This window comes from Podarcis cretensis, assembly GCF_951804945.1.
Source record: "Podarcis cretensis genome assembly, chromosome: 16".
Taxonomy (NCBI): domain Eukaryota; kingdom Metazoa; phylum Chordata; class Lepidosauria; order Squamata; family Lacertidae; genus Podarcis; species Podarcis cretensis.
Genome location: NC_137186.1, coordinates 25,347,159 through 25,375,156, shown reverse-complemented (window position 1 = coordinate 25,375,156; position 27,998 = coordinate 25,347,159). Strand labels below are relative to the sequence as shown.

At 47.1% G+C, this 27,998-nt stretch overlaps 1 protein-coding gene and 1 long non-coding RNA gene across 6 annotated transcripts in view; one reads left to right on the top strand and one right to left on the bottom strand.

The window, feature by feature from the left end:
- LOC307205138 overlaps positions 1 to 27,998 on the bottom strand; it is a 183,649-nt gene that overhangs the window by 48,273 nt on the left and 107,378 nt on the right. The gene's annotated exons all lie outside the window — the stretch shown is intronic.
- On the top strand, positions 509 to 27,953 carry LOC307204753 (uncharacterized protein). 5 transcript variants are annotated; one of them, XR_013833777.1, is made up of 17 exons: positions 509 to 1,084; positions 2,669 to 2,865; positions 4,332 to 4,447; positions 6,706 to 6,803; positions 8,175 to 8,355; positions 10,399 to 10,507; positions 10,964 to 11,055; positions 12,623 to 12,717; positions 12,825 to 12,959; positions 20,663 to 20,773; positions 21,630 to 21,800; positions 23,110 to 23,290; positions 23,931 to 24,033; positions 24,715 to 24,806; positions 25,507 to 25,601; positions 26,431 to 26,731; positions 27,396 to 27,484. XR_013833777.1 is itself a non-coding variant. In XM_079956658.1 (17 exons), the coding sequence occupies exons 1-17, from the start codon at positions 1,012 to 1,014 to the stop codon at positions 27,677 to 27,679; spliced, it is 2,214 nt and encodes a 737-aa protein (XP_079812784.1). In that variant the 5' UTR covers positions 612 to 1,011; the 3' UTR covers positions 27,680 to 27,953. The 5 variants fall into 5 exon arrangements, 4 of the variants coding, with proteins under 4 accessions (XP_079812784.1, XP_079812785.1, XP_079812786.1 ...); XM_079956658.1 differs by having other exon boundaries at positions 612 to 1,084; positions 26,431 to 26,511; positions 27,396 to 27,953; XM_079956659.1 differs by lacking the exon at positions 509 to 1,084 and adding an exon at positions 1,936 to 2,014 and having other exon boundaries at positions 26,431 to 26,511; positions 27,396 to 27,953.

Here is a 27,998-nt window from a genome sequence, read left to right as displayed (position 1 = left end):
CTGTGCCTTTAATGCTGCTGTTGTGCTGTGAATATTGTTAGATGACCCACACGGAGATAAGTGTCATCAGCTGCTAACATCTGCACATTAGACTATTGCTAAAGACACAGTTACAGTGGCTGGTGGAAAAAGCTGGTGATTCTGCACAGCTCTGTATGGGCTGAAAGTATATTGCCCAGTTTTACTTGCTTTTATCATTGCAATAGTTTTATCTGTTTTTGTAATAACTGTATATATTGCATTGGGACCTTATGCTGAAGAGTGGACAAGGAAGTTTGTAATAAATAAAACAGATAATGCCATTGCTGTAACCATTGGGTCATCCTCCCCTTTAACAGGTTGCAACTGGATTGCTAGTCCAGCTCTCTCACCCCTTTGGGTAGATACATGTTCCCAGCCCACCCCCATTAAAGCAGGTACATGGTGATAAAACTCAACAGTGCTTTTCTAGCAGAACAGACCCCAAACGGGCTGTTTACAATAAGAAAAGTGATTGTGGAGGGGGAAACAACATTTTACATCTGGTGTGCTCCCTCCACCGGTTTGGGAAATGGTATGTCTACACGATTAACCACAATCCACATCAATCCTAGATGTGTTTTGTTGGGGTTTTTTTAATGAAATGTGCTACATTTTGATGCATTCCTCCCCAAACCCACTTAAATCTGAATTGGAAAAAGTTAGCTGCGTTTTAAGCCTGTAATGTGCACATAGACTAAGACTAACCGTTTGATGGGGGCGGCATCCAGCTTTTGCACACACAAATGCTCAGTCGACAGAAGAGCTCAGATGCCCTTTTATCACCAGCGTCTTCAGGGATTACCTCTGGGGAAGGTTGCTTCCTTCCTGATGGAGAAGGAGGCTGATCAAAAGGAATCCTCAGCACCTGGGCCCTGGGAAAGTAGCTCAGGCCGCCCCCAGAAGGTGGAAGCAGGTATAAACAGGAGCTTCAGAGTAAGCTGAAGGGCTGGTGTCTACCTTCTTTCTGAACTGGAAGCCGAGAGCGTCAATATGCGGTTGCAGAAGAGGAGCTTGGTGGTATTTGCCTGGAGTTTGGTGGTTGCTTCTGCTGCTGCTCAGAGTGGTAAGTTGCATCATCTTTTCTCCTGCAAATTGCATTTCTCTCCTTGCATTGGGAAGGGCTGCTGGGCTTGCATCTCCTTTGCTGTGGGTTTTGAGGCTTGAGGGGGTGACCATGGGTATTTCTTCTTACTCTCTGCACTCTACAAGCCCCTAAGGGAGGCTTATGTTGAAAACAATAGGGCTGAGGTCTTCCAGTGGCCAGTGTGGGCTGAGAAGGCACTTGAACCCAGAACTGTGCCTCTCCTACCCTTGCATCTAGCTAGACCTGTTTTGTTCCTGCATTTCAAAATATCATTATGGCATTATTATTGCATTTATACCCTATCTACAAAAGTACACAGGGCAGCTTACCTAAAATCTATAAACCAATACAGTGGTACCTCAGATTAAGTACTTAATTCATTCCAGAGGTCCATACTTAACCTGAAACTGTTCTTAACCCATTCTTAGCACCACTTTAGCTAATGGGGCCTCCCACCGCCGCCGCTGCACGATTTCTGTTCTCAACCTGAAGCAAAGTTCTTAACCTGAAGCACTATTTCTGGGTTAGCGGAGTCTGTAACCTGAAGCGTATGTAACCTGAGGTACCACTGTATTTAAAAAGCAACATCCACATTTTTGGGGGCGAGGTGCACATTACAAAATAAGGAGCCCTATGGGATTGTGTGCTTTATTCTCTGGCTCAAATTTCTCCTGCTAGCCTTAACCAGATGAGAGGAACCTTAGACTCGGGGGGCAGATCTGGCTTTCCAAGCCTCTCTATCTGGCCCTTGGACCTCTTGCCAGGCCACACCCCTTCACTGGCTCTGCTTTGTACCCTCCTTGAGTGGTTATTGCGCGGCTGGAATGTGTCCTTGAACACCAGTAATGCCCCTTGCTTGCCCAGAGGCGGGTATGCAAGTGTGTGTAGAAATTAAATTATTTTACAAAGGTAAAATTATTCCACACTTGCCCACCACTGGCATGTGGCCCCCAGAAGGGTATCTACCAGGGAATGTGGCCCTCGTTCTGAAAAAGGTTCCTTGCCTCTTCTCTTAACCAAGGCTTGAAACCAGGGTCTGAGGCTGTTTCCAGCAATTAGGAGGAGGAATCTCATCAGCCTTCACTGTGATTAGCACTGATGCAACAGGGAAGTGTGGTTAAGAGTAGCGGCGTAGAGTGAAATTCAAAGACTATTTAGCTAAATATGTTAAGATAATTTAATTGGAAAAGCTTGCAAATACCAGATAGGCTTAGGATTTAAATATGTAATGTTAGAGATTAATCTGTTTAAAGTTAGAATAGAAAGAAATAAGAAAGATGGTAAGTGATTAAGTTAATTTTATGAGAAAATTGGTTTTGGAAAACTGTTAAAATGATATACACTGAAATTCAACTAGGGGGATTTGAGGAAGTCACTTAACAATGTTACTAAGATTGGTTTAAATACAGTTGAGATTTTTGTTTGTGTTTTTTTGGAAAATCAATTTAAAAAAATGGGAAAAAAGAGTTGCGGGGTAGAGGCCCAGCTCCTTCCTACAGCCTGCCTGTGATTACAAGCCTTTTATGTATCTTTCTGCTCTGACTCTTCTCCCTCCCACTGCAGTACCTGCACCTTCCATGCCCTATAAATGCAACAGGACCAGCATCCATCTAGTGGTCAAGATGGACCCTTGGGACACAGGTCTCAGGCTGGAACCGCAATATCTGCACCTCGGCCGCTGCTCCCCTTCCTTTGAGGACAACCGGCAGGGCTTCTTTCACTTCCAGTACCACTTTAAGGAATGTGGCTTTGCACGGCTGGTGAGTTTCTGAGGGGCCAGGATTTTGCAGGCTGCTGTGGTGACTTGCCGGTCACTCAGGAGGCGGCTGAAGAATGTTGCTTGTAGGGCGGAAGGTAGGGAGCCCAACAGTAGGTGGCACCAAAGCCAATGTCAGAATGAGTTAAGAACTTCTTGTTTTGTGCTCCTCCTCCTTTTCCCTCTTGAATTCTAAAAAGGCAACACTGAGAATAAGGAGGTGGAAGGGGAACTCCAAATCAGCCTCTGGGACTAGCTGTGAATAAGAAGGCAGGCTGGTGGGAGCTGGCTTAGGACAGACTGAGGTTGGTGGGGCAATGCCCCCTTTGTCCTAATGGACCAGCCTCCATTGAGTTCCTCATTGAGGTTTGGAAAGAAATGCCCTGAAGCTTCTCTGTGTCTCAGGAACTGAAGCGGGCTCCCATTTCAAGGTAGGTACAGTGGTACCTCAGGTTAAGTACTTAATTTGTTCCGGAGGTCCGTTCTTAACCCGAAGCACCATTTTAGCTAATGGGGCCTCCTGCTGCTGCCGCACTGCCACCGCACAATTTCTGTTCTCATCCTGAAGCAAAGTTCTTAAGCTGAGAAACTATTTATGGGTTAGCAGAGTCTGTAACCTGAAGCATATGTAACCCAAGGTACCATTGTATATTACTTCCATAGTAAAAGCCTGTTGTCTATGCATTGCCAAAAAGAGGAAATGGGGGGGGGGCGGGCTCGAAGGGTGAACATTTGAGTAATAAACTTTGCATATGCATATTGTTGTATAAGAACAACAATAATAATAAATAATTTATTTGTACCCCACCCATCTGGCTGGGTTTCCCCAGCCACTCTGGGCGGCTCCCAGTAGAATATTAAAAACACCATAAGACATCAAACATTACAAATGTCCCTAAACAGGGAATTATCATTTATTTCATCTTTGAATTACTTTCCATGAGGCATTGATTTGTACTACAATAACCTATATTAAACAATTTAAAACAATTGCATACATAAAAATTAAAAATACAAAATGGGCTGCATTAAAATAAATTTATATATCTAGATGCAAAGTCAGAAATTTTGACTTCTCCTTCACGCCATACATTTAAGCATCACATTTCCACTTTAAATAGTCATGGCTTTCCCTAAAGACTTTTGGGAGCTGTAGTTTATTAAGGGTGCTGGGAGTTGTGAAGACACCCCCTATTTCCCCTCGCAGAACTACAATTCCCAGAGTTCCCTGGGAAGAGAGGTTGAGCGTTAAGTCATTCTAGCTATTGTAGCTCTGAGAGGGGAATTTGGGGGGAAGTGGGGTCTCTTAGCAACTCCTGGCACCCTTCATGAACTACAGCTCCCAGAATTTTTAGGGGAAGCCACGACTGCTTAACACGGTATGATGCTGCTTTCAACGTATGGTGTGAATGTGGGCTTTGGCTGAGCATCCAGAATTCAGATGCTAATGTCTGTTTTTTATTCTTGCAGATCTGTGGCGCAATGGTAGAGTATTCTAGTAGCCTGGTCTACAGGCCGCCATCCACCCGGTCCGATCTCTACAGCAGGAGCCCTTTCATGGAGAGGATTAACTGTACCGAATATGAGTAAGCACGCATGTGTGGACATGGGAAAGGCAATTTGGGGTGAAGAGGATGGATGTCAGAAGTGGAGCTGAAGTTATGAATCCAAACACGTCTCTGTTAAGAGTTCAGCTGCGGGAGGAATGTTCCTATAAAGTTTTTTTTTTCCTTTTGCAGCAGAAATCTGCTAAGAATATACGTACAGTCTGATATTTGCAAAAGCCACCAGGAAAGCTTCCTGTTGGTATAACGCAGCATTCTTAAGGCAGCAAATTGATTAAAAAAAAAAATCTCATATAGTAGTTCATAAAAGCATGCAGGTTACTTCCTTGGAGCAGGAGGGGGGGGCAAATTAATAATAATAATAATTAATAATAACGGGTGGCGCAGTGGGTTAAACCACAGAGCCTAAAGGTAAAGGTACCCCTGCCCGTACAGGCCAGTCTTGACAGACTCTGGGGTTGTGCGCCCATCTCACTCAAGAGGCCGGGGGCCAGCGCTGTCCGGAGACACTTCCGGGTCACGTGGCCAGCGTGACATCGCTGCTCTGGCGAGCCAGAGCCGCACACGGAAACGCCGTTTACCTTCCCGCTGGTAAGCGGTCCCTATTTATCTACTTGCACCCGGAGGTGCTTTCGAACTGCTAGGTCGGCAGGCGCTGGGACCGAGCAGCGGGAGCGCACCCCGCCGCAGGGATTCGAACCGCCGACCTTTCGATCGGCAAGTCCTAGGCGCTGAGGCTTTAACCCACAGCGCCACCTGCGTCCCACAAACCACAGAGCCTAGGACTTGCCAATCAGAAGGTTGGCAGTTTGAATCCCCACGACGGGGTGAGCTCCCATTGCTCGGTCCCTGTTCCTGCCAACCTAGCAGTTTGAAAGCACGTCAAAGTGCAAGCAGATAAATAGGAAGGTAAATGGCGCTGCTCTGGTTCGCCAGAAGCGGCTTAGTCATGCTGGCCACATGACCCGGCCAATAGAGCGAGATGAGCACCGCAACCCCAGAGTCGGTCACAACTGGACCTAATGGTCAGGGGTCCCTATACCTTTACCTTTATTTCTACCCTGCCCATCTGGCTGTGTTTCCCAAGCCACTCTGGCCGGCTTCCAACCAAAGATTAAAAATACATTTTAAAAATCAGTCATTAAAAACTTTCCGATACAGGGCTGCCTTCAGATGTCTTCTAAATGTCATATACCGGTAGTTGTTTATTTCCTTGACATCTGACGGGAGGGCGCTCCATAGGGCGGGCACCACCACCAAGAAGGCCCTCTGCCTGGTTCCCTGTAACCTTGCTTCTTGCATCGAGGGAACCGCCAGAAGGCCCTCAGAGCTGAACCTCAGTGACTTGAGGCTGCCATCTTATACAGTTAGCTGGGATTGGAGGGCGCCAGGACGGGGAAGGGTGAGTTGCGGCATGTTTGGAAGATTTCTCAGAATGGTAGGGTTGTCAGGGTCCCCTGCAATGCAGGAATCGCAGCTAAAGAATTCCTGACAGAAGGCCATCCTGCCTGTTTTAAAACTTCCAAGAGAGTCCACCAGCTTCTGAGGTACAGTGGTGCCTCGCAAGACGAAATTAATCCGTTCCGCGAGTCTCTTCGTCTTGTGGTTTTTTCGTCTTGCGAAGCATGGCTATTAGCGGATTAGCGGCTTAGAAAAAGGGGGGGGAGGGAAAAAACTCGCAAGAACTCGCAAGAAGCCAGCCCATAGGGAAATTCGTCTTGCGAAGCACCTCAAAAGACGGAAAACTCTTTCGTCTAGCGAGTTTTTCGTCTTGCGAGGCATTCGTCTTGCGGGGCACCACTGTACAGTTGTACCTCAGGTTAAGAACTTAATTGGTTCTGGAGGTGTGTTCTTAACCTGAAGTACCACTTTAGCTAATGGGGTCTCCTGCCACTGCGCCGCCACTGCACGATTTCTGTTCTCATCTTGAAGCAAAGTTCTTAACTCGAGGTAATATTTCTGGGTTAGCGGAGTTTGTAACCTGAAGTGTATGTAACCTGAAGTGTCTGTAACCTGAGGTACCACTGTAGTTCCAGTCCACTGTATGAACAGTTCTTAACCTCAGAAAGTTCTTCCTAATGTTTAATTAAAATATGCAAGTGAATTGTAAGGTTCCCACGCTCTCTCCAACCTAATGAAAATTAGCCCAGTTGCGCTGCGAGTTGGAACTTTGAAGTGGTGAATGCACAGCGCACATCTCGTCACTTCACTCCCCTAGTCCACAGTGAGGTGGCTCGCTGTAACACTCGCAAGGAGAGACTGACTCTCTTCTCTTCCAGTGCAGGGCGCTTGACGACTCCTCCTCCACAAGTGACAACGGTCATCGGCCATCTTTCTGCTTCCAGTGGGCTAATGTTCACCGGCACTTTAATGAATGGTAGGCAACAGGATCCAGCCGGGTGGGGTGGGGGTGGGGAGGCTCGCAGTAGGCGGAGCTAGATGCACTGATAGGTGGAGCCAATGATAGGCGCAGCCTCCTAATTCCAGTGGCATGTGTGATCGAACTGTGATACTTCTGCCTGGTTGCTGGATGGAGAAGTATAAGATTCTCTGGGAGGTATCTGGTTAAATTTTACTTGGAGCAGGCACACTGAAATTAACAGATCAAACTTAGATCCCCTCTGTATTATATACATTTAGAGCAGTATCGTACCACTTTAAACAGCTGTGGCTTCTCCCAGAGCGTTCAGGGAACTGTAGTTCAGCATGCTGAGAGTTAAGAAGCACCTTCATTTCCCTCCCCGAACTACAGTTTCCAAGAGTTCCCTGGGAAGAGAAGATGATTGTTCAACAAGCCTGAGAATTTTAGCTTTGGGAGGGAAACAGGAGTCTTCAAATTATGCTTGACACCTTTAACAAACTACAGCTCCCGAGATTCTCTGGAGGAAACCATTGCCTTTTAAAGTGAAGAGTCGGTGTGGTGCAATGTTGGAGTCTTGTTAGAGTTCCTGACCAGGACCTGAGAGACCAGGCTGTGAATCCTCACTGGCCGTGAGTCTCACTGGGTGACCCGGGGCCAGCCTCTGCCTAAATGCAATGTAATAATAATAATAATAAAAATAAAAATTTATTTATATCCCGCCCTCCCCAGCCGAAGCCAGGCTCAGTGCGGCTAACAACAGTAAAATAATACAGCACTGTAAAATCAATTCATTATAAAATCAGTTCAAATCAAATTAATGGCAACCATTGGGCTAGAGTTATGTGAGGATTACCAGAGGAGGGGGTCAGGCTGTGCCTTGGCCAAAGGCCTGGTGGAACAGCTCTGTCTTGCAGGCCCTGCGGAAAGGTGTCAAGTCCCGCAGGGCCCTAGTCTCTTGTGACAGAGTGTTCCACCAGATTGGAGCCACAGCCGAAAAAGCCCTGGCTCTAGTTGAGGCCAGCCTAACCTCCTTGAGGCCCGGGACCTCCAAGATGTTTTTGTTTGAAGACCGTAAGGTCCTTCGTGGGACATACCAGGAGAGGCAGTCCCATAGGACGTGTAATAAGAGTGCTATAAATGTATCGTGCAGATTGGGCCTTCATGATGTCCATTATTTCCAGTGGGTCTGCTCATGAGCAGTTGAATGCCACCCTCTGAGTTGCATCTGGGGAAATATAGGCAGCTGTAGAAAGAATCTTGCCCTTTGTTCCACCTTGCTCTGCCCACCCCTGGCATGTGCCCACCCTCAGAGGGTTCCCCCAAGAGAATGTAGGAAACTGTTACCACTCGTTGCTCCTAAAAGTGCTGCCTCTTCTGTCTTTGCAGCGGACTTCAGCGCTCCCTCATCCTCCAGCGTCTTCCCCCTGGGCTCTCAGATCCACATTCAGTTTGCTGTACAGCGTTCCTTCCACCAGCCTTTGCAGGTTTTTGTGGACGAGTGTGTGGCTGCCACAACTCCAGACCTGAGCACATCGCCCCAGAGTTACGTCGTCATTGCAAACCATGGGTGAGTCTGCATTGTGGGGGGTTTTGAGTTCTGTGGATGGAAGGGGAACAGCCTTACCAAGCTTACCAAATAGTTTTGGAAAACTGCTACAGTGATTTATATGGAAACTTAGCCAGGGGGAATCGAAGTCATAGAATCATAGAGTTGGAAGAGACCACAAGGGCCATCGAGTCCAACCCCCTGCCAAGCAGGAAACACCATCAGAGCACTCCTGACATATGGTTGTCAAGCCTCTGCTTAAAGACCTCTAAAGAAGGAGACTCCACCACACTCCTTGGCAGCAAATTCCACTGTCGAACAGCTCTTACTGTCAGGAAGTTCTTCCTAATGTTTAGGTGGAATCTTTTTTCTTGTAGTTTGGAACCATTGCTCCATGTCCGCTTCTCTGGAGCAGCAGAAAACAACCTTTTTCCCTCCTCTATGTGACATCCTTTTATATATTTGAACATGGCTATCATATCACCCCTTAACCTCCTCTTCTCCAGGCTAAACATGCCCAGCTCCCTTAGCCGTTCCTCATAAGGCATCGTTTCCAGGCCTTTGACCATTTTGGTTGCCCTCCTCTGGACACGTTCCAGTTTGTCAGTGTCCTTCTTGAACTGTGGTGCCCAGAACTGGACACAGTACTCCAGGTGAGGTCTGACCAGAGCAGAATACAGTGGCACTATTACTTCCCTTGATCTAGATGCAATACTCCTATTGATGCAGCGCATAATTGCATTGGCTTTTTTAGCTGCCGCGTCACACTGTTGGCTCATGTCAAGTTTGTGGTCAACCAAGACTCCTAGATCCTTTTCACATGTACTGCTTTCAAGCCAGGTGTCACCCATCTTGTATTTGTGCCTCTCATTTTTTTTTGCCCAAGTGCAATACTTTACATTTCTCCCTATTAAAATTCATCTTGTTTGTTTTGGCCCAGTTCTCTAATCTGTCAAGGTCGTTTTGAAGTGTGATCCTGTCCTCTGGGGTGTTAGCCATCCCTCCCAGTTTGGTGTCATCTGCAAATTTGATCAGGATGCCCTTGAGTCCATCATCCAAGTCGTTGATAAAGATGTTGAATAAGACCGGGCCCAAGACAGAACCCTGTGGCACCCCACTAGTCACCCTTCTCCAGGATGAAGAGGAACCATTGATGAGCACCCTTTGGGTTCGGTCAGTCAGCCAGTTACAAATCCACTGAGTGGTAGCATAGTCAAGACCGCATTTTACCAGCTTCTTTACAAGAATATCATGGGGCACCTTGTCAAATGCCTTGCTGAAATCAAGGTAGGCTACATCCACTGCGTTCCCTTCATCTACCAGGCTTGTAATTCTGTCAAAAAACGAGATCAGGTTAGTCTGACATGACTTATTTTTCAGAAATCCATGCTGACTATTGGTGATCACAGCATTCCTTTCTAGGTGCTCACAGACTGTTTGCTTAATGATCTGCTCCAGAATCTTCCCTGGTATTGATGTCAGACTGACTGGGCGGTAATTATTTGGGTCCTCTCTTTTCCCCTTTTTGAAAATAGGGACAACATTTGCCCTCCTCCAGTCTGCCGGGACTTCGCCTGTTCTCCAGGAATTCTCAAAGATGACTGCCAGTGGTTCTGAGATCACATCTGCCAGTTCTTTTAAGTCACCCAACAATGTTAACAAAAGGGGAATTATTACAGTCAGGATAAATGTTTGTTTGTTTGTTTGTTTTTTGACGTTTTCTTTTTATGTTTGTGGATTTGTTTGTTATAAATTTGGAAAACTAATAAAAAATTTTTGAAAAAAAATAAATAAGCTACCTCACAGGGTTGTTTTGAGGATGAAATGCAAGGGGGGGGGGCTCTGCCTGCCACCCCTGGAGAAAAGATGGGATATTAATGCCATCAATCCATAATAAACTTAAGTGCCAGGTTATTTTTTTTGTTTAAAGCTGCCAGTGTCGCCTGGATTTTTGCACCGAGAGACAATTGCGTAGCATCTGCTAAAAAACAACTTTGGATGCATTTTGTCCTCCGAATGAGATGTGCTTTTTAAAACATATATTTCTTGTTGGGGTTTGGGCAGGTGCCTTGTTGACGGCAGGGTTGCAAATTCCCGGTTCCTCCCTAGACAGACTCCAGAAGTGCTCCATCTTTCTCTGCAAGCCTTTGAATTCGTTGAGATAGATACTGATGTAAGTAACTGAACTCTTAATAGGTCTTGCGCCAGTATTTCCTGAAGTAACCTCCAATTTTGCGGTGATACCTCTCATCTGCTGTTCAGCAGGCAGTTGTTGACTCATTAATGCATGTTTTGTGTAGCCTCAGGGCTAGGAACCTGTTTGAATGGAGGCGGAACTCCGCTCCCAGTACTACATTCTGTACTTTTGCATCGCGCCCAGGAAGCCACCTTATTCTGAGTCACGCCGTTGGCTCATTAAGCTGACTGGCAGTGGCTCTGCAGGGTTTTGAGCATCCGGCATTCCCAGCTCTTATTTGGAGATGTGGATAGCTTGGCCAAAAACAATTGGAGGGCCGGGGTTGAGGAAGCCTCTCTTGAGCATCTTGGTTGCCCACCTCTGCAGCAACAAATAATAGTTAAGCATGGTCATGTATGACTGTCCCAGGAGCACAATCTATTCCTCTTGCAGGTTTACCTTCACTGCCAAGTTTTAGTCTGGGACCCAGCTGTACCCGCCGACCACATGAGGAAGGCCTGCTCATTTCACAGAAATACGAACAAGTAAGGAATGTGGGGAATGGTTCGTTAGAGGTTTTTGCTGAAGGGATCTGTGAATGGTGAGTCTTTTGGCTAGTGGGTGTTGAGTAAGACCAATACTGAGAGGCTCGTTCCAGACCCTCCAAGTGTCCCTATTTTCCAGGGACATCCCTGATTTAGAGAAGCTGTCCCGGTTTCTGATTTGATTTCGGGATGTCCCACTCTTCCTTAGTATATCCCTATATTCACTGGAGAAATGCTGGAGGTTATGGAGTTATCTGCCCCCTGAGCTGTCTGAAGGCAATCCTGTATAGGGAAGTTTCCTTAATGTTTATGATGCTTTTATATATGTTGGAAGTTTACCAGACTGGCTGGGGCAACCCAGGAAGATGTGTGGGGTATAAATAGTAAAATTATCATTATGGAATGGGATGTCCCTATTTTCATCGGAGAAATGTTGGAGGGTATGTTGTTCCAGGGATGTTGGACTATGTGTGTGCGTGCACACACACACACACACACACACACACTCACAATGGGCAGGCCCTCAATTTCAACTTCAAATTTAAAAAACATTCCATGGGCGTCTACAGCTTGCTCCAAAATAACAAGCCGGCAAAGAGCCTGTTTCTAGAGCAGAGTGGTCTCTTCGTCAGGCCCTGCTGTACTAGGGAGGGAGGGTTCAATGCAAAATCTGCAGTTGCTGTGGAAACCCAATTTGGTACATCGCTGGTAGGTCATCCCCGATGACCCAGTGGCCAGGGGACCTTATTCAGACCAGTGACCTCATTCCTTCATATGCAGCCTTCTGAGGGGTGAGGGGTGGGGAGAGAGGCAAGTGGTAGGTGGGGCCAGAGGCAAAAGTGGGTGGAGCAACTCCTTTTTGGAATGGATGCTGTCATTCCAAGCCATTCAAAAGAGGTTTCTTCACACAGATACCCCTCTGCATCCCAGGCAAGCAAGAGGCAGGATCACAGTTCCAGGGACACATTGCCATTCCGGGGACACATTGCCACAGCCCCTTTAAGAGGGTGTGGATCAGGGCCAGTGAAATGATGCCCTCTGGGGCAGGCAGAGGCCTGGGGTTCCCCAGCCCTTGATGTAAGCAGACGCTGCATCAGAAGGAACTTCCCAGAGACATGAGGCTTGCAGTCAGAGCCTGTAAGCAAGACTAAATCAGTTTCCTTTCATCCTAATGCCTGGTGAAAGAATAAATCCCGCATGCGTGTGGATACTGTGAGGTCTGTGACTTTTGCAAGCCTCATCCACACTTTCCTTTGCTCCATGTTTTCTGGACTTTCCAAGTCCTTTTCTTTTTCTTCTTCATTTTTCGTCCCATTGCTTTCTCTGGGAAAACCCACATTTTTCCCCTGCTGAATTGGAGCAAACGGCAAGCAGCGGAAAACTCAACCATTGCCTGTGTCAATTCACCAGTAAAATGCAGGTTTTCCTGGATGAAAGTGGTGGAATAAAAAGAAACTGCTTAGTCACAGACCTGGAAAGCCCGCAGCTGTGCCTATAAAGGCGGCACAAAAGCAAGTGTCAATGAGCCCTTGAATTCAAAAGTTGACGGCTTTTCGTCTCTCCACAGATGGGAGCTCCTAGATGATCCATCCAGTTCTGTGTGCAGCTGCTGTGACTTGACGTGTGGAGCGACTGGGTCTCGCCACCAGAGAGATCTGGAAGGTATCTCTACACCTTTTTAATTTTGTTTGTTTAACGCATCCCTGGAAATGGACAGGGCAGCGATTGAGCTGGTCGTACCAAAATCGGCATCCGTCGTTTCTCTTCAGGTCTGTCTGTGGAAGCCCGTCCACGGCAATCGAACGTGGTGGTGACTCATTTCACAATTCAGAAACTGGCTCAAAATGGAGACCACGGAGAGCTGGATGCAAATGGCTCTCTTGCTGTCAGGAGGAGTCGCAAAGGTAAGGTAAGTCATCCAACGATTTGCACTGGGCCAAAACCAAGGTGGTCTTATCTCTCTCTCTCTCTCTCTCTCTCTCTCTCTCTCTCTCTCTCTCTCTCTCTCTCTCTGTTTGTATTATAAGAAAAACTGTTCCCTTTCCTTTATGGGGTATTCCAGAGCCCATATAGAGTCCTTAAGTGAGTTCCCTATTGGTAGGAGAAAGTAAGAAGCCAACCAGAGAATATTGAGAAGCAAAGCAGCTAGTAAGCCTGATCTTTATTAACTGTTGCAACAGGGTCCCTACTCACCACACGCAGGAGGAAGGAGAGGAACCCTGAACAATGGTGTGCAAGCCCTTATACAGTGGTACCTCGGGTTAAGTACTTAATTCGTTCCGGAGGTCCGTTCTTAACCTGAAGCACCACTTTAGCTAATGGGGCCTCCTGCTGCCGCCGGAGCACAATTTCTGTTCTCATCCTGAAGCAAAGTTCTTAACCCGAGGTACTATTTCTGGGTTAGCAGAGTCTGTAACCTGAAGCGTCTGTAACCTGAAGCATATGTAACCTGAGGTACCACTGTACAGCTCAAAGGAGGACACCACTGTATAGACTTTTGAAATTGCCCACTCTGTAGCCCAAGACCCACCCGCCTAAAACATCATACATACATCACAGAAGGAGGTGGTCTCCAGCAGAAATCCTGCCTGCCAGAATACCTCATAATGGTCACTGATTGCATTACCTGGGCAGCCTGGCCATTCTTTCATGATGGTTAATAATTTAGTTCCTGAATCCAGGCCACAGGCTCACCCTATTCATACACAAATATGCCCTTAAGACAGGATTGGTAAGGGAAAAGACAATGAGAAGGCTTTCCCCATTTACCTCCCTTACTGCAGAGGAATATTTGAGGTCACTGGAAGAGTCAAAATGGCTTCAGGATTGCTCTCCTGTACTATTTCAGACACATGGTTCATATATTTAGATGTGTGTGCATTTCTGAGTATTTATTCTATATTTGAGACCTTAAAATTCTTACAACAGTGTGTAGAGCCCTCAGTGGCTTGGGACCAGTTTACGTGAAGGTTAATTGAATTGTGTCCAGAAGCGATCTGGCGGCCATTTACCACTAAATAAATTGGGTGTTTTTGAACAGCTGAAAGCATGCCAGAAATGCTAGGAGGGGTGGTGATGGTAAGGGCTGTAACTTGGCAACAGAGCATCTGCCTTTCTTGCAAATGGTTCAATCCTAGCATCTCTAGGTAGTATTACGGAAATAAAAAATGCCCTCTCTGAAACCCTGGAGCATTGCTGCCGGTCGGTGGAAGTGCTGAGCTAGATGGACCAATGCTCTGACTCTCTATAAGGCAGACTCCCAAGTTCTTTCTCTCTCTCTCTCTCTCTCTCTCTCTCTCTCTCTCTCTCTCTCTCGGCAGGTGGAAAACAAAATATAATGCCGCCTGCTGTGGGTGCCCTTCTCCTGGAGCTGGCTGTGCTGGTTGTCCTGTCTCTGGGCTTCTGCTTCTACAACGGTTATCAGAAGCGACTCTGCCTACACCGCAGGGAGGTCGGGGACCTGATGACTCGGGCGCTGTTGAATGCTGAGCACAACTGTGGCAGCATTAATGCCAGTGTAGAATATGCTTGATTAAAAAAAATGAACCTTGCTTAGTTACACAGGACGGTGGTGTCTTAATGTGCCCAGCGCTTTAAAAAAAAAGAAAAACTTGTCAGTATGGAGGCAATGAGCCTATGCTGGTTTTAGAGCCCTTCTCCAATCCAGAAGATCTAGAGATGATTTAAGAGTGGGAAGCATTTGTTCTTTCTCTTTTGGGTCAACACTAGGGTTGCCATATCTTGGGCCTGATCCAGCTGACTCTTCAGATGTTCTTCCTCGATTGAAGTTCTTGAGTTTTCCAAGGCTCTCATCAGCACCTGAGCAGCTAAACAGAGTTCAGTATGACTGGAAAATCAGAAGCAATGGCGAGTGAAAGGTTAATATTGGGTTGGGTGGGGACTGTGAAACTAGCGGGCAGAAATGTGAGAATTAGATTTTACTGGTCGTTGGACCCTTTCGTTTCCTTTCCCCTCCTATAAAAACTACAAAAGACACTTTTAAAGTTTAAATAACAAATACTTGCATTTGATTAAATATACAATGCAGGTAGTGGTTACTTAATGTTGCTAATACATCTTACACACCATTGGAATGGCAATGCTCATTGATTTGGGGGGGGCGCAGCCCTCTCAAATATTTTATCGGGGGCCCCCGAAGACTCCCTAAGCCTGAGACTCATGCATGTGGCACTAAACATTTGCACATGTACATTAGAGACAAGGTATTTATTTCTTTATTATCATTATCCCAATCTCTGAGCAGTCGGAGAATCTAGGGCAGGGGTCAGCAACCTAAGGCCCATGGGCCACAAGCGGCCCACGGGCTCGTTTAACTGGCCCACGAGCTGCCCACAAACCGAGCCGCCCACTCGGCAAGTCCCAGCATCTGCGGCGCTGGAAATCGCGTCTGTGCAGACGCGGACACTGGAAATCACTGGTGTGGGCACAATCTGGCCCATGGAGGGATCTCCGCTGGAGTGAACTAGAACTTTCCCAGGGTTTGGTTTCCTTTGAATGAAGGTCAGCGGAGACTATATTGTCTCTGGAAACGAACAGGATCTGTTCCGGAGCCTCATTCACATCCTGAAGCGAACAAAACCTGCATCTGCACATGCGTGGGCCGTGATTCGCCGCTTCTGCGCATGCGCGAGATGTCATTTTGACCATATGCGTGAGCGGCGAAACCTGGAAGTAATGCATTCCGTTAACTTCCGGGTCACCACAGAGCACAACCTGAAAACGCTCAACCTGAAGCAACTTCAACCCGAGGTATGACTGTACGGTTTTGTTTACACATATATGCAACCTGAGCATAAGACGGAGGGGCTTGCAGCATTAACACCCCGAAATAACTTCCTTCTCCATTAGTCTCAGCTTTGTATCCAGCACAGAGCAAGTGTGTCTTGGCCTCCAACTCCCAGCCTGCTTCCAGCTCATCTCCTATACAATCCTCTGGCTTTTGTCCTCTTAGGGGTGTGAAGGCCCATCCATTTGCCTGGAGGGCCCCATCACTTGGTTTTAGCTTCTGTAACCTGGCTCATTATTTTGGGATGTTGATGGAGGTACTTAATTGGCACATCCTTGTCTCCAGAGACAGACGGATGCCAACCAATAAAGTCATTGCCTTACAAAGAAATGTTTCTGACTAAGGTACCGACATCCCAAAGGAGCAGAAAAGACTTTTTTTGTAAGTGACAACAGCAGCACGGGTGCTACTAGCCCAGAGATGGAAGGAAGAGTCCCTACCAGAGAGGAATGGCAAACTAAGCTGTTAAACTACGCCGAAATGGCAAAACTGACCCGAAAGCTCAGAAACCAAGAAGACAAAAACTTCAAGAAAGAATGGGGGGGGGATTATAATTTAGGAGACCACTGCAAGCAGACGAAAACATTGGCAGGATTTTAATTTCACTTGTAATGTAACAAACACTATGGACAGATATAAAATAGAGATTACGAAATACAGTGGTACCTCTAGATACGAATGGGATCCGTTCCGGTGCCCCGTTCGCATCTAGAAGCAAACGTAACTAGCGACGGCATGTCTGCACATGCACACGTCGCTTTTTGCCGCTTCTGTGCGTGTGCATGATGTCATTTTGAGCGTCTGCGCAAGTGGCGAAACCCAGAAGTAACGCTCTGTTACTTCCGGGTTGCCGCGGAGTGCAACTCGAACGCGCTCAACCTGAAGCGCATTCAACCCGAGGTATGACTGTAATTTGCAGTTGAAAATGTTGACAATAGGACCCATGGAGGGGATGGGGGGGGAAGTCTTGACATTCAGAGAAATATATACAGATAAATATTCGGTATTGTTATAAATTTACATTTGTAAAATCAAATAAAAACAATTTTTTAAAAAAATGTGACTAGTTCAGGAATTTCCTCTGCTAGATTCTAGCCTTCACTGGGTACTGAACACCAAAAATTGGGGTTTGGAGCTTCATCCAGACTGATCCCCTTCCCAAAACCACGGTAATATATTAGATTTTTTTACCCTTGCTTCGCCATAAGGTCCCAGAGTGGGTTATTAAGGTAAAGGGACCCCTGAGCATTAGGTCCAGTCGTGGCCGACTCTGGGGTTGCGACGCTCATCTCACTTTACTGGCCAAGGGAGCCGGCGTACAGCTTCCGGGTCATGTGGCCAGCATGACTAAACTGCTTCTGGCGAACCAGAGCAGCGCACGGAAACGCCATTTACCTTCCCGCTGGAGCGGTACCTATTTATCTACTTGCACTTTGACGTGCTTTCGAACTGCTAGGTTGGCAGGAGCAGGGACCGAGCAACTGGAGCTCACCCCGTTGTAGGATTCGAACCGCCGACCTTCTGATCGGCAAGTCCTAGGCTCTGTGGTTTAACCTACAGCGCCACCTGCGTCCCTTTTACCTTCAGCGTACAAGGAAGCTATACAGGCATGGTGCAACACCTGCTTCTGTGGGGGTTCCACAACTTAGGGGTGGTTTTCCTAGGAGACCCTGGAAAATGAGGCCAGCAACTCCTGACACCAACACCCAGAACAGAATGGGGACAGCCATTTACTAGGAAGGGACACATTCCAGGAAAGTGCAGCCTGTGGCCACTTCCAGACTTTATTTCCGGGTGGGATTCAATCACATAACAACAGATTCTGGTTCTGCTGCTGTGGTTGACAAGGGATTGTTGCATGGTTTCAGAGAGTTCAAATGGGGTAGATTTGCCTTGGAAATGCCTATTAAATCTCTCCTCCATCCCTAGTGATGAAGGAAGTGCCAAGAAAAAGTGTGGAGGAAACACTTCCTTTTGACCCAATGTCATCTTGCCTCCCTGCAAACGAGTCAGGATTAATGAATGGGTTACCTGGAAGTGCCCTGTGACTGGGTCAGCTGGGGCGGCAGTGGAAGCAAGCTAAGTTGCTTAGGGATGCCTTCTGTCAGTCCCAAGTGAGTTCTCAATGGGACGACGAGAAATGATGCACAGCACTGTCTCCGATGAAGAATGTTGGGCTGTACTACTACTACAGTCGTACCTCAGGTTAAGTATTTAATTCGTTCCGGAGGTCCATTCTTAACCTGAAACTGTTCTTAACCTGAAGCACCACTTTAACTAATGGAGCCTCCTGCTGCTGCCGTGCCGCTGCTGCGCAATTTCTGTTCTCATCATGAAGCAAAGTTCTTAACCCAAGGTACTATTTCTGGGTTAGCAGAGTCTGTAACCTGAAGCGTATGTAACCTGAAGCGTATGTAAACCAAGGTACCACTGTACTACTACTACTACTACTACTACAGTTGTACCTCAGGTTAAGTATTTAATTCGTTCCGGAGGTCCGTTCTTAACCTGAAACTGTTCTTAACCTGAAGCACCACTTTAGCTAATGGAGCCTCCTGCTGCTGCCGTGCCACTGGAGCACGATTTCTGTTCTCATCCTGAAGCAATGTTTTTAACCTGAGGTACTATTTATGGGTTAGCGCAGTGGCGTAGCGTGGGTTATCAGCACCCGGGGCAAGGCAAGTAATTTGCGCCCCCTAACCCATGGATTTGCGCCCCCTAACCCGTGGATTTGCGCCCCCTAACCCGTGGATTTCCCTAACCCCCAGATGTTGCGCCCGGTGCGGCCGGCCCCCCCTGCACCCCCCACGCTACGCCACTGGGTTAGCGGAATCTGTAACCTGAAGCATATGTAACCTGAAGCGTATGTAAACCAAGGTACCACTGTACTACTACTACCACTACTACTAATTTATTCTGTGGCTTCCAACAGAATATTAAAATACAATAACCTATTAAACATTAAAAGCTTCCCTAAACATTAGTCATACTCTCAGACTCATTGACATTAGTGAACATGGCAAAGTTGGATCCGTTCATCCCACTAGGTAGAACTTAGTTTACTGATTGATTGATTGATTGCATTGATTGATTGCATTTATATTCAACCCTTTTCTCCAAGAATTTCCAGGTGGTGCACATGGTTCTGCCCCTCCCCACTTAATCCCCCCACAACAACCCTCTGAGGTAGGCTAGGCCAGGCATAGGCAAACTCTGACCCTCCAGATGTTTGGGGCTACAATTCCCATCACCCCTAGCTAACAGGACCAGTGGTCAGGGATGATGGGAATTGTAGTCCCAAACATCTGGAGGGCCGGAGTTTGCCTGTGCCTGGGCTAGGCTGAGAGGCAGCGACTGGAGCTAGGCCACTCAGGGAGCCTCATGGCTGAGTGGGAATTCGAACCCTGGTCTCCCAGGTCCTAGTCTGACACTTTAACTACTACACCAGCGCAGGCTGTAAGTATTGTATTAGATATATACCGCCCATGCTTTGGAATCAGGAACCCTCTGAAAATTTAGGCATGCTATGTGAGTATACCCAAACCAGTTTACTCAGAAGTAAATCCCTCTGAGGTCTGCAGCTCCACAGGGCACCTGTTATGGATTGTAGGTCATGACTTCAGGGACCAAATTAGGGTTGCTGGCCAACAGGAGACTTGGAACAATTAAGGAAGGCCCAGGTGTGTTAAATTTTCTCTCTCAGCCTATTTAAGAAAAAAATTGTGGTTCCCCTTTTCTTTCTTTCCTTCCTTGTCTTTCTTCAGGACAATGATGACTGGCTTCTGGTGGGTGGCTGTGTTTATTGAAGTGTTGGGTAAGTTTCTGGCAGACCCTCCAAGTATCCCTATTTTCCAGGTATGTCCCTGATTTAGAGAAGCCATCCTGGTTTCTGATTTGATCCTGGAACGTCCCACTTTTTAAAATGTTTTCTGTTTTATGGTGTTTTTATATATGTTGGAAGCTGCCCAGAATGGCTGGGGCAATCCAGTCAGATGTGTGGGGTTTAAATAGTGAAATTATCATTATGAAATGGGATGTCCCTATTTTAATCGGAGAAAGTTGGAGGGTATGTTCCAGAGGGCGTGTTGGGGATCTTCCTTATGCTCAGTAATGCTTCTGAACATCAGCTGCTAGAAGCCACAGGTGGGGAGAGTGCTCTTGAGCTTGGATCCTGCTTTGGGGGGCTTCCCTTTGTGTCTCTGGTTTGACCACTCTGAGAGCAGGGTGCTGTGCTTTAATGGGCCATTGGCCTCATCCAGCAGGTGGACTCTCTTTATGTTCTCAGCTGTGAATGAAAGCAAGGCTTCGTTACTGCCCAAATACCTTCTGAGCAAGGTTAGATTAATAAGAGATGGCATTAAGCTGTTTGGTGCACATAGCCTGCTACAGTCCAGTTCTTTGGCTATGCATTTCCAGATCGAGTTATCCTGTACCAATCCTGAGGTTCTCATCCTGCCGTTTCTTATGAAATACAGTGATACTTTGGGTTACATACGCTTCAGGTTACATACGCTTCAGGTTACAGACTCCGCTAACCCAGAAATATTACCTTGGGTTAAGAACTTTGCTTCTGGATGAGAACAGAAATTGTGCAGCGACAGCAGCGGGAGGCCTCATTAGCTAAAGTGGTGCTTCAGGTTAAGAACAGACCTCTAGAACAAATTAAGTTCTTAACCTATACTGTATTTTGACGAACTTCTCTGCAAAATAGATTTGACCCGAATGTGTTTGCAGTCCACGAGTGTGCAATGGGTTGAGGGTCAAGTTCCTGATCAGGTATTCTGTTCTTTTATTCCTCAGCCATCCCAGTTTTGGCCCAAGGAGAAGGTTTGGCTTCTCCAGCCACAGTGGGTTCTAACACTCCTCAAGTGACAACTGCAGAGCTGGGATTCTTCAATAGGGTGTTTCATGGTGAGGTGACTTGTTTAATGTACAGAAAGGGGATGTTGGGTAGACCCACTGAAATTAAGGGCTCCAACATTTGCACGAGCCTGCCACTTTAAACAGTCCTGGCTTCCCCCAGAGAATCATGGGAACTGTAGTTTGTCAAGCATGCTGGAAGTTATTAGAAGAGACTCCTATTCCCCTCCCAGAACTACAGTTCCCAGAGTTCCCTGTGAAGAGGGATTGCTTGCCAAACCACTCTGGGAAGAAGAGGGTTTTCCGAATATGGAAACTGAATATCTCTACTAGAGATGGAGAAGAAATTAAATTCAGCTCACATTTAAAGGCAAATTTATCTGATTTGAACTTTCCAAAGCACAGCCATCTTTTGAAATTCAGACTTTAGTGAATTTTTCGATGCAGTTTGCTAGCCAAGTAACGCGAGCAAAACTGCATAGGCTAGGGTAAAGGAAGCATGGAAATGTGCATATATTAGTGAGACTAATGTTTTAAAAATGCATCGCATTAGGGGACCTTGCTTAAAATTATTAAACGAAATTGCATACAAAAATGGGCAGGTTAGGAGAAACTCTCACTAAAATACTGGTAGATTCTCATGATAACCCTTTGGGTTTTTTTAATGCAAACTGTAGAAATGTTGAGAATGGAATTTGCAATTGGAAAAACTAAGAACTCGAGAGAAACCTAAATGGACAGTTCCATCCACTCCTAGTTGCAAATATTTGAAGGAGCATCAGGATCAGTGCAGGAATCCTGGCAACAAAGGCATATTGGCTTTAGTTTCAGGCTAAAATTTGTGATGGGAGACGCCCATGGGGAGTTAGCCCAGCTAATGTCTCTTTCTCTGCCTCCCTATGTCCAGCTGCAAAGGGTCTAGTGTGGAGCAGCAATGCCGATACCACAGAGCCTATGGCAACCACTTTGCCAACGCTTCCTCACTCCACGGCAGCCAGCGCAGAGCCTCGCGTCCAGCTTCTGCAAGCTGCTCAGGCCAATGATGCAAAGATTAATATCTCTCTGAGAGTGTTGAATGGTAAGATCATAGCTGTCAACCTTCCCTTTTGTTGCGGGAAATTCCCTTATTCCAGCGCTGTTTCCTGCTGCTCCCTGCTACTATCCCGGATTGTTAGATATCCCGTAGACTGTCTCTGGGACAGGTGAGGCTGCTGATCCCTTATTTTCAAATCTGACAGTTGACAGATATGGGTAAGATGACTCTCACACCCACAAGAGTCAATGGTTGCTTCCCTTAGCACCCTGATTTTGGGGTTCAGTTGTGCCATAGTAACATATTATCCTTCTTGGTAAAAGGTAAAGGGACCCCTGACCATTAGGTCCAGCCGTGACCGACTCTGGGGTTGCGCGCTCATCTCGCTCTATAGGCCAGGGGAGCTGGCGTTCGTCCGCAGACAGCTTCTGGGTCATGTGGCCAGCATGACTAAGCCGCTTCTGGCAAACCAGAGCAGTGCATGGAAACGCCATTTACCTTCCCGCCGGAGCAGTACCTATTTATCTACTAGCACTCTGACGTGCTTTCAAACTGCTAGGTTGGCAGGAGCAGGGACCGAGCAACGGGAGCTCACCCCATCGCGGGAATTCGAACATCCTTCTTGATACCAGCAGCTTAATGCTCAACTGCAAGCAGGGCACTTGGAAGGCGGGAAACATTGGTCTAAGCCAGTCTTTCCCCAAACTGGTGCCTTCCAGAGGTTGCTGGACTACAGTTCCCATCAGTCTCGGCTGGAATGCCTAGTGATCAGGACTAGTGCCAGCCTCTGGAGGGCTGCTTCTTCATTCTGGTGATCACTCGTAGCTGAGTAAGATTGTCTTCCATAAACACGGTTTTAACAATGAGTCGGTAAGTAACTGTGGAGGCCAATTCTGGATCCACATGTGGCTGACACCATTGCGGCTAGTAGCCATTGATAGGCTCTGCCAGTGGCATAGCGTTGGTTGCTGGTGCCCAGGGGTTGCGTGCACATGTATGCTGGGAGGAGGAGGCACATGTGCCGGGCAGGGGAGCGCCAGCCCACCCTTGCCAGTGACGTTGCTGAAGCGACCCTATCTCCACCAGAGTAAAGTGGGAATGGGCTCAGCTGCCTGCCTACCTATGCAAAGTTGGGCTTCCAGACTACAAATCCCATAATCCCTGACCACTGGTCTTGCTAGCTAAGGATGGTGGGAGTTGTAGTCCAAAACCAGCTAGAGACCCAAGTTTGGGAAACACTGGTCTAGAGAGCAGCAGGTTGAGGAAGGCAGGTGTAAGATGCTATCTGTGTGGCAGGATGTAACATCTGCATGGGCTAGTCCGCACCGCACACAATTTCCGACTTCTCTCCCAGAAAACCTCAGTGTTGCGGCTGAACCTGGGGAGTACGTCGAAGGTGCTTTGATCCACTTTGAGGCCAGAGTCCAGGCGAGTCCAGGCCTGTCCCCCAAGCTCTTCATTGATGAGTGCTACGGCACGGATGCCCGACAACACGGCCATTTCAGGAGGGTCTACATATTCGCAGATAAACATGGGTAAGTGGTGTGCCGTTCTGTTAAGAGATGGACAGGGCCTTCTCGGTAGTGGCACCCACCCTGTGGAACGCCCTCCCTTCAGATGTCAAGGAGATAAGTGGCTATACAACCTTTAGAAGACATCTGAATGCAGCCCTGTATAGGAAAGTCTTTTAATGTTTTATTATGGTTTTATATATGTCAGAAGCCGCTCAGAGTGGCTGGAGCAACCCAGTCAGATGGGCAGGGAATAACAACAACAACAACAACAACAACAACAACAACAACAACAACAACAACAACAACTCTGGGTGGCTTCCAACAAAATATTAAAATACAGTAATGCATTAATAATAATAATAATAATAATAATAATAATAATACCAACAACAAAGGTGTTTCAGTGTGGTTGCCCTTCTACCCACCCCAACTAAAGCAGAAATGGGGCAGTGTGTTAAAATGAGTTCAGCATTAAACAAAAAAACAATATTTTGACAGCGCATTTGGCAGATATCGGATCCAGCAACGTCAAAACTGGATTGTGCTCAGTGTGGAAAATTGGGTCAAAACTGAAAAAAGAGGCCCACCGCCCCGCAATACCTAAAAAATGATTCCGGCACTCAAAATCACACTCTTCCTACTTTCACGGTTAACTTGCCAGGTGCCTGTATGGTGACGGCCCTAAGGTCAGGTGGCTCCGTAGGGAAGACTCTGCGATGATGTTCACAATACCTGCCTTCTTGCTAACCGGCGACTCGGAGGAGGTAGGAATCTCTCTGGAGTAATTCTCTGTGTTCTGGGATGCCGCTGACGTTCTGTTAAGAGAATTCCTGGTTTTCTCGCGTAATTTTCCTCCGACTGCCATTTCCAGGATTCTTGGGGGAAGCCCTTAATTCTTAAAAATTGTTCATAGAGCAAGTGTGAGTCGGTGCCTCTGCAGAGATGCCCCAATGCAGGCTGAATAAAGCACCCAAACATAGTGGTACCTCGGGTTACATACTCTTCAGGTTACAGACTCCGCTAACCCAGAAAAAGTGCTTCAGGTTAAGAACTTTGCTTCAGGATGAGAACAGAAATTGTGCTCTGGTGGCGCGGCAGCAGCAGGAGGCCCCATTAGCTAAAGTGGTGCTTCAGGTTAAGTACAGTTTCAGGTTAAGTACGGACCTCCAGAACGAATTAAGTACTTAACCCGAGGTACCACTGCACTTTCATTGGCCAGCGTGGTTGTAGTGGTTTGTGTCAGACTAGGGCCCACTGGGTGACCTTGGGCCATTTGCTAAATCTCAGCCTAACCTACCTCACAGGGTTGTTGTGAACACAACAAGGGGGGGGGGGGAGAACCACGAATACTGCCTTGAGCTCCTGGGATGTAGATGTAATTAGCAAATAAATATTTGTGACAGTTTTGAATCTGCTGCAAAAAAATAACGTCCCTCATTTTCTAGATCTATATTCATTGCCTCCTGTCAGCATGGAGCAGGGAGACCTCCTCAAGCTTTGGCAAGAAAGCTTGTTCCTTTGACAGCATCTCCTCCAGGTCAGCTCTAAGCCCCTCTTATTGCAAGTCCTTGCTTGACCTCCCCCCACCCCCAGACTAAATTTATCTAAATACCTTGCAAACAAAAGCAAGAATACATTCGATATTAGTTAAAATCTGTTGATCACATCCTTAAGCACTTCTCTGGCCAGATGTTTTGAAGACATGCTCTTTGGTTTCTTTGCCGTGGTGAATTTGACACAAGAGATAATCGGTTGTAAATCCAATTAGGTTTTTAAGACCCACTGAAATTAATGGACCTAAATTAGTCATGGCCATTAATTTCAATGTATTTACTCTGAGCAGGACAAACAACTGGATACAAAGGTGAACTTCTTATATCTTCTTAACTTACTGCATGATGCACAATTCCGATGAAGTTGCATTGTTTTAAACGATTGTACAGTGGTACCTTGGGTTACAGATGCTTCAGGTTACAGACTCTGCTAACCCAGAAATAGTACCTCGGGTTAAGAACTTTGCTTCATGATGAGAACAGAAATTGCGCAGCAGCGGCACGGCAGCAGCAGGAGGCCCCATTAGCTAAAGTGGTGCTTCTGGTTAAGAACAGTTTCAGGTTAAGAACAAACCTCTGGAACCAGAGGTACCGCTGTACACTGCCTTGGTAAGTTTTGTGCAACCAAACAGCTTCCCTTAACAGTTGCTGCGTATTACTTGTAGTGATTTTGTTCCCTTCTAGCTGGAAGAACATAGACGAACCGTCCAAGAATTATGTCTGCAAGTGCTGCAACAGCTACTGCCCTTTGGAGCCTCCCACTCCTGGAAGCGAGAAAGGTACCTGTAAGCTAGCCTTTGTGTCTAGTAAACCAAAACAGTAACTGAAATGCAAGTAGCCAGCTAAGAGGTGGGTGGTGAATTTTTACCATTCACACTGATCTGTGGCAACTAGGAATCTAGTTCAAATCGCATTTTAATGTGAGCACCTTCCAGAAAAAAATTCTTGAACTGAAACGCAGCTGCCCTTTGAAATTTGCCCTTCTCCAAATTTGGCAGTGAAGTTCTTCGACCAATAATAAATTATGATAATAACTGCATATATTAAGGGAAGCATAATTCTGCCTTGCGTTTCCCAAAGTTATATATGGTTGACTGCTGTGAGAGCAGGATGCTGGACTGGGTTAGACCATTGGCCTAATCCAGCAGGCTCTTATGGGGTTCTCATTTCCACTACTACCATTTTCCACTTTTTGGATAGATCATATAGAGCATAGAATTGTAGAGTTGGGACCCCGAGGATCATCTAGTCCAACCCCCTGCAATGATGGAATATGCAGCTGTCCCATTCAGGGATAGAACTTGCAACCTTGGCGTTATCAGCACCACGCTCTAGCCAACTGAGCTATCTAGGATAAGGTAGCAATATAGAACTTAATCCTGTGCTACATTGCTGTAGCACCATTGCTGTGTACATGAGCCTTCCACAACTGCATGCCACCCTGATGTGTTAGGACTCACCATGGGTAATGCTGGCTGCTGGAACTGGGAGGGGAGCCCCAACATTTGAAGGACACTGGAGGCTGGTATACATACAAGCAATTGTTGGGTTCCTGCAGGAATCGTAACTTCCCTAGTTCTAAAACTATTTATCCCGTCTTCCAAACAGCATTTTGGGGTGAAGGAAAGCTCCACAGGAAAGTGGTTGGCCCCTTGAGAGTGCACAAGGAAGATGTACCTTGGTTTGAAGGTTGGTTTTTGTGTTTCTCGTTTCTGAATACCTTAGTCTCTTCTGGGGCTGGAAATCCTGGCCTGATCCAACAGATAGTTACTATTATTAGGATTTGTTGCCTACAACATCCGAGGCCCATCAGAGTGGCGTAGTGAATGCGGGTGGCGCTGTGGTGTAAACCGCTGAGCGTCTTGGGTTTGCCAATCAGAAGGTCGGCAGTTCGAATCCCCGCAACGGGGTGAGCTCCCGTTGTTCCGTCCCAGCTTCTGCCAACCTAGCAGTACAAGTCAATAAATAGGTACCGCTCCAGCGGGAAGGTAAATGGCGTTTCCATTGGGCCAGAAGCGGTTTAGTCATGCTGGCCGCATGACCCGGAAAGCTGTCTGTGGACAAACGTCGGCTCCCTTGGCCTGAAGCGAGATGAGTGCCGCAACCCCATAGTTGCCTTTGACTGGACTTAACCATCCAGGGGTGCTATACCTTAGTGGAGCAGATTGAGGATCTGGGGGACTGGAGCTCAAATCCCATCTTGGTCAGGAAAACTCACTGGGTGATTGTTCGCCCAAATATCGAGTCTCGGCCTAATCTCTCTCTCAGGATTTGGGGAGGGGTGTGTGGAAATGAGCAGGGAGGGCCACGTATGCCAGTTGGAGGTCTCTGCAGGGAAGGTGGGATATAAACATAATGAGAGGATACTCTACCTATGTCAGGTGTGAGAAACCTGTGGTCCTCCAGATGTTTACTGATCTACAACTCCCATCACCCTGACCATTGGCCACAATTGCTAGGGCTGATGGGAGTTGTAGTTCAGCAACAGCCAGAGGGCCTGAAGGTTCCCCTACACCTGAGTGAGGGCATCTTACTTAGGCAAAATGGCTCCCTAAATGTCTCTTCCCTTCCAGGACGATGCCACACCATGAAGACGTTCCTGCTGGTGAGCATTTCCTTTGGGGGCAGCTGTGTGCTGGCGGCCCTCTTCAGCGGGGCTACGATAGCGCTAGGCCTGGCCGTCCTCCGCTACTCCCGCACCAGCAAAGGCCACAAACCCCTGAAGAACCGCAAGGAGCAGCAATTCCAGACGGAGCTCCAGCTGGTCCTTGGGGACCTGACCGTCGACGAAGAGGTTGAGAAGGAATCTAACATTGACTACTGCAAGATCAAGAGTGACACGCCAGAGAAGGCCTAACTCTCTAATCCTTAAAGCAAAAATAAAATGTGTGTTGAAAGCTTTCCTTTTATCGCTGTGTAGCTTTACTGCCATAGTCAAACTTTCTCCCCTTGGTTGAAGGAACTTTTCCACCCCACCCCAGCCAGAGGGCCACATTCGCTTCTTGGCAACATTGCAGGGGCCACATGCTAGTGGCGATGGGGGCCAGAAGCATAAGTGGGTAGAGGAATCAGCCCAAACTTTAATTTTTGTCTAAGGCAGGTAAATGGAGTGCAGCTGAGTTCTCTCTTATGCAACTAGTGAGGATGACCACCCTGTTGTACAGGGCATCTGATAG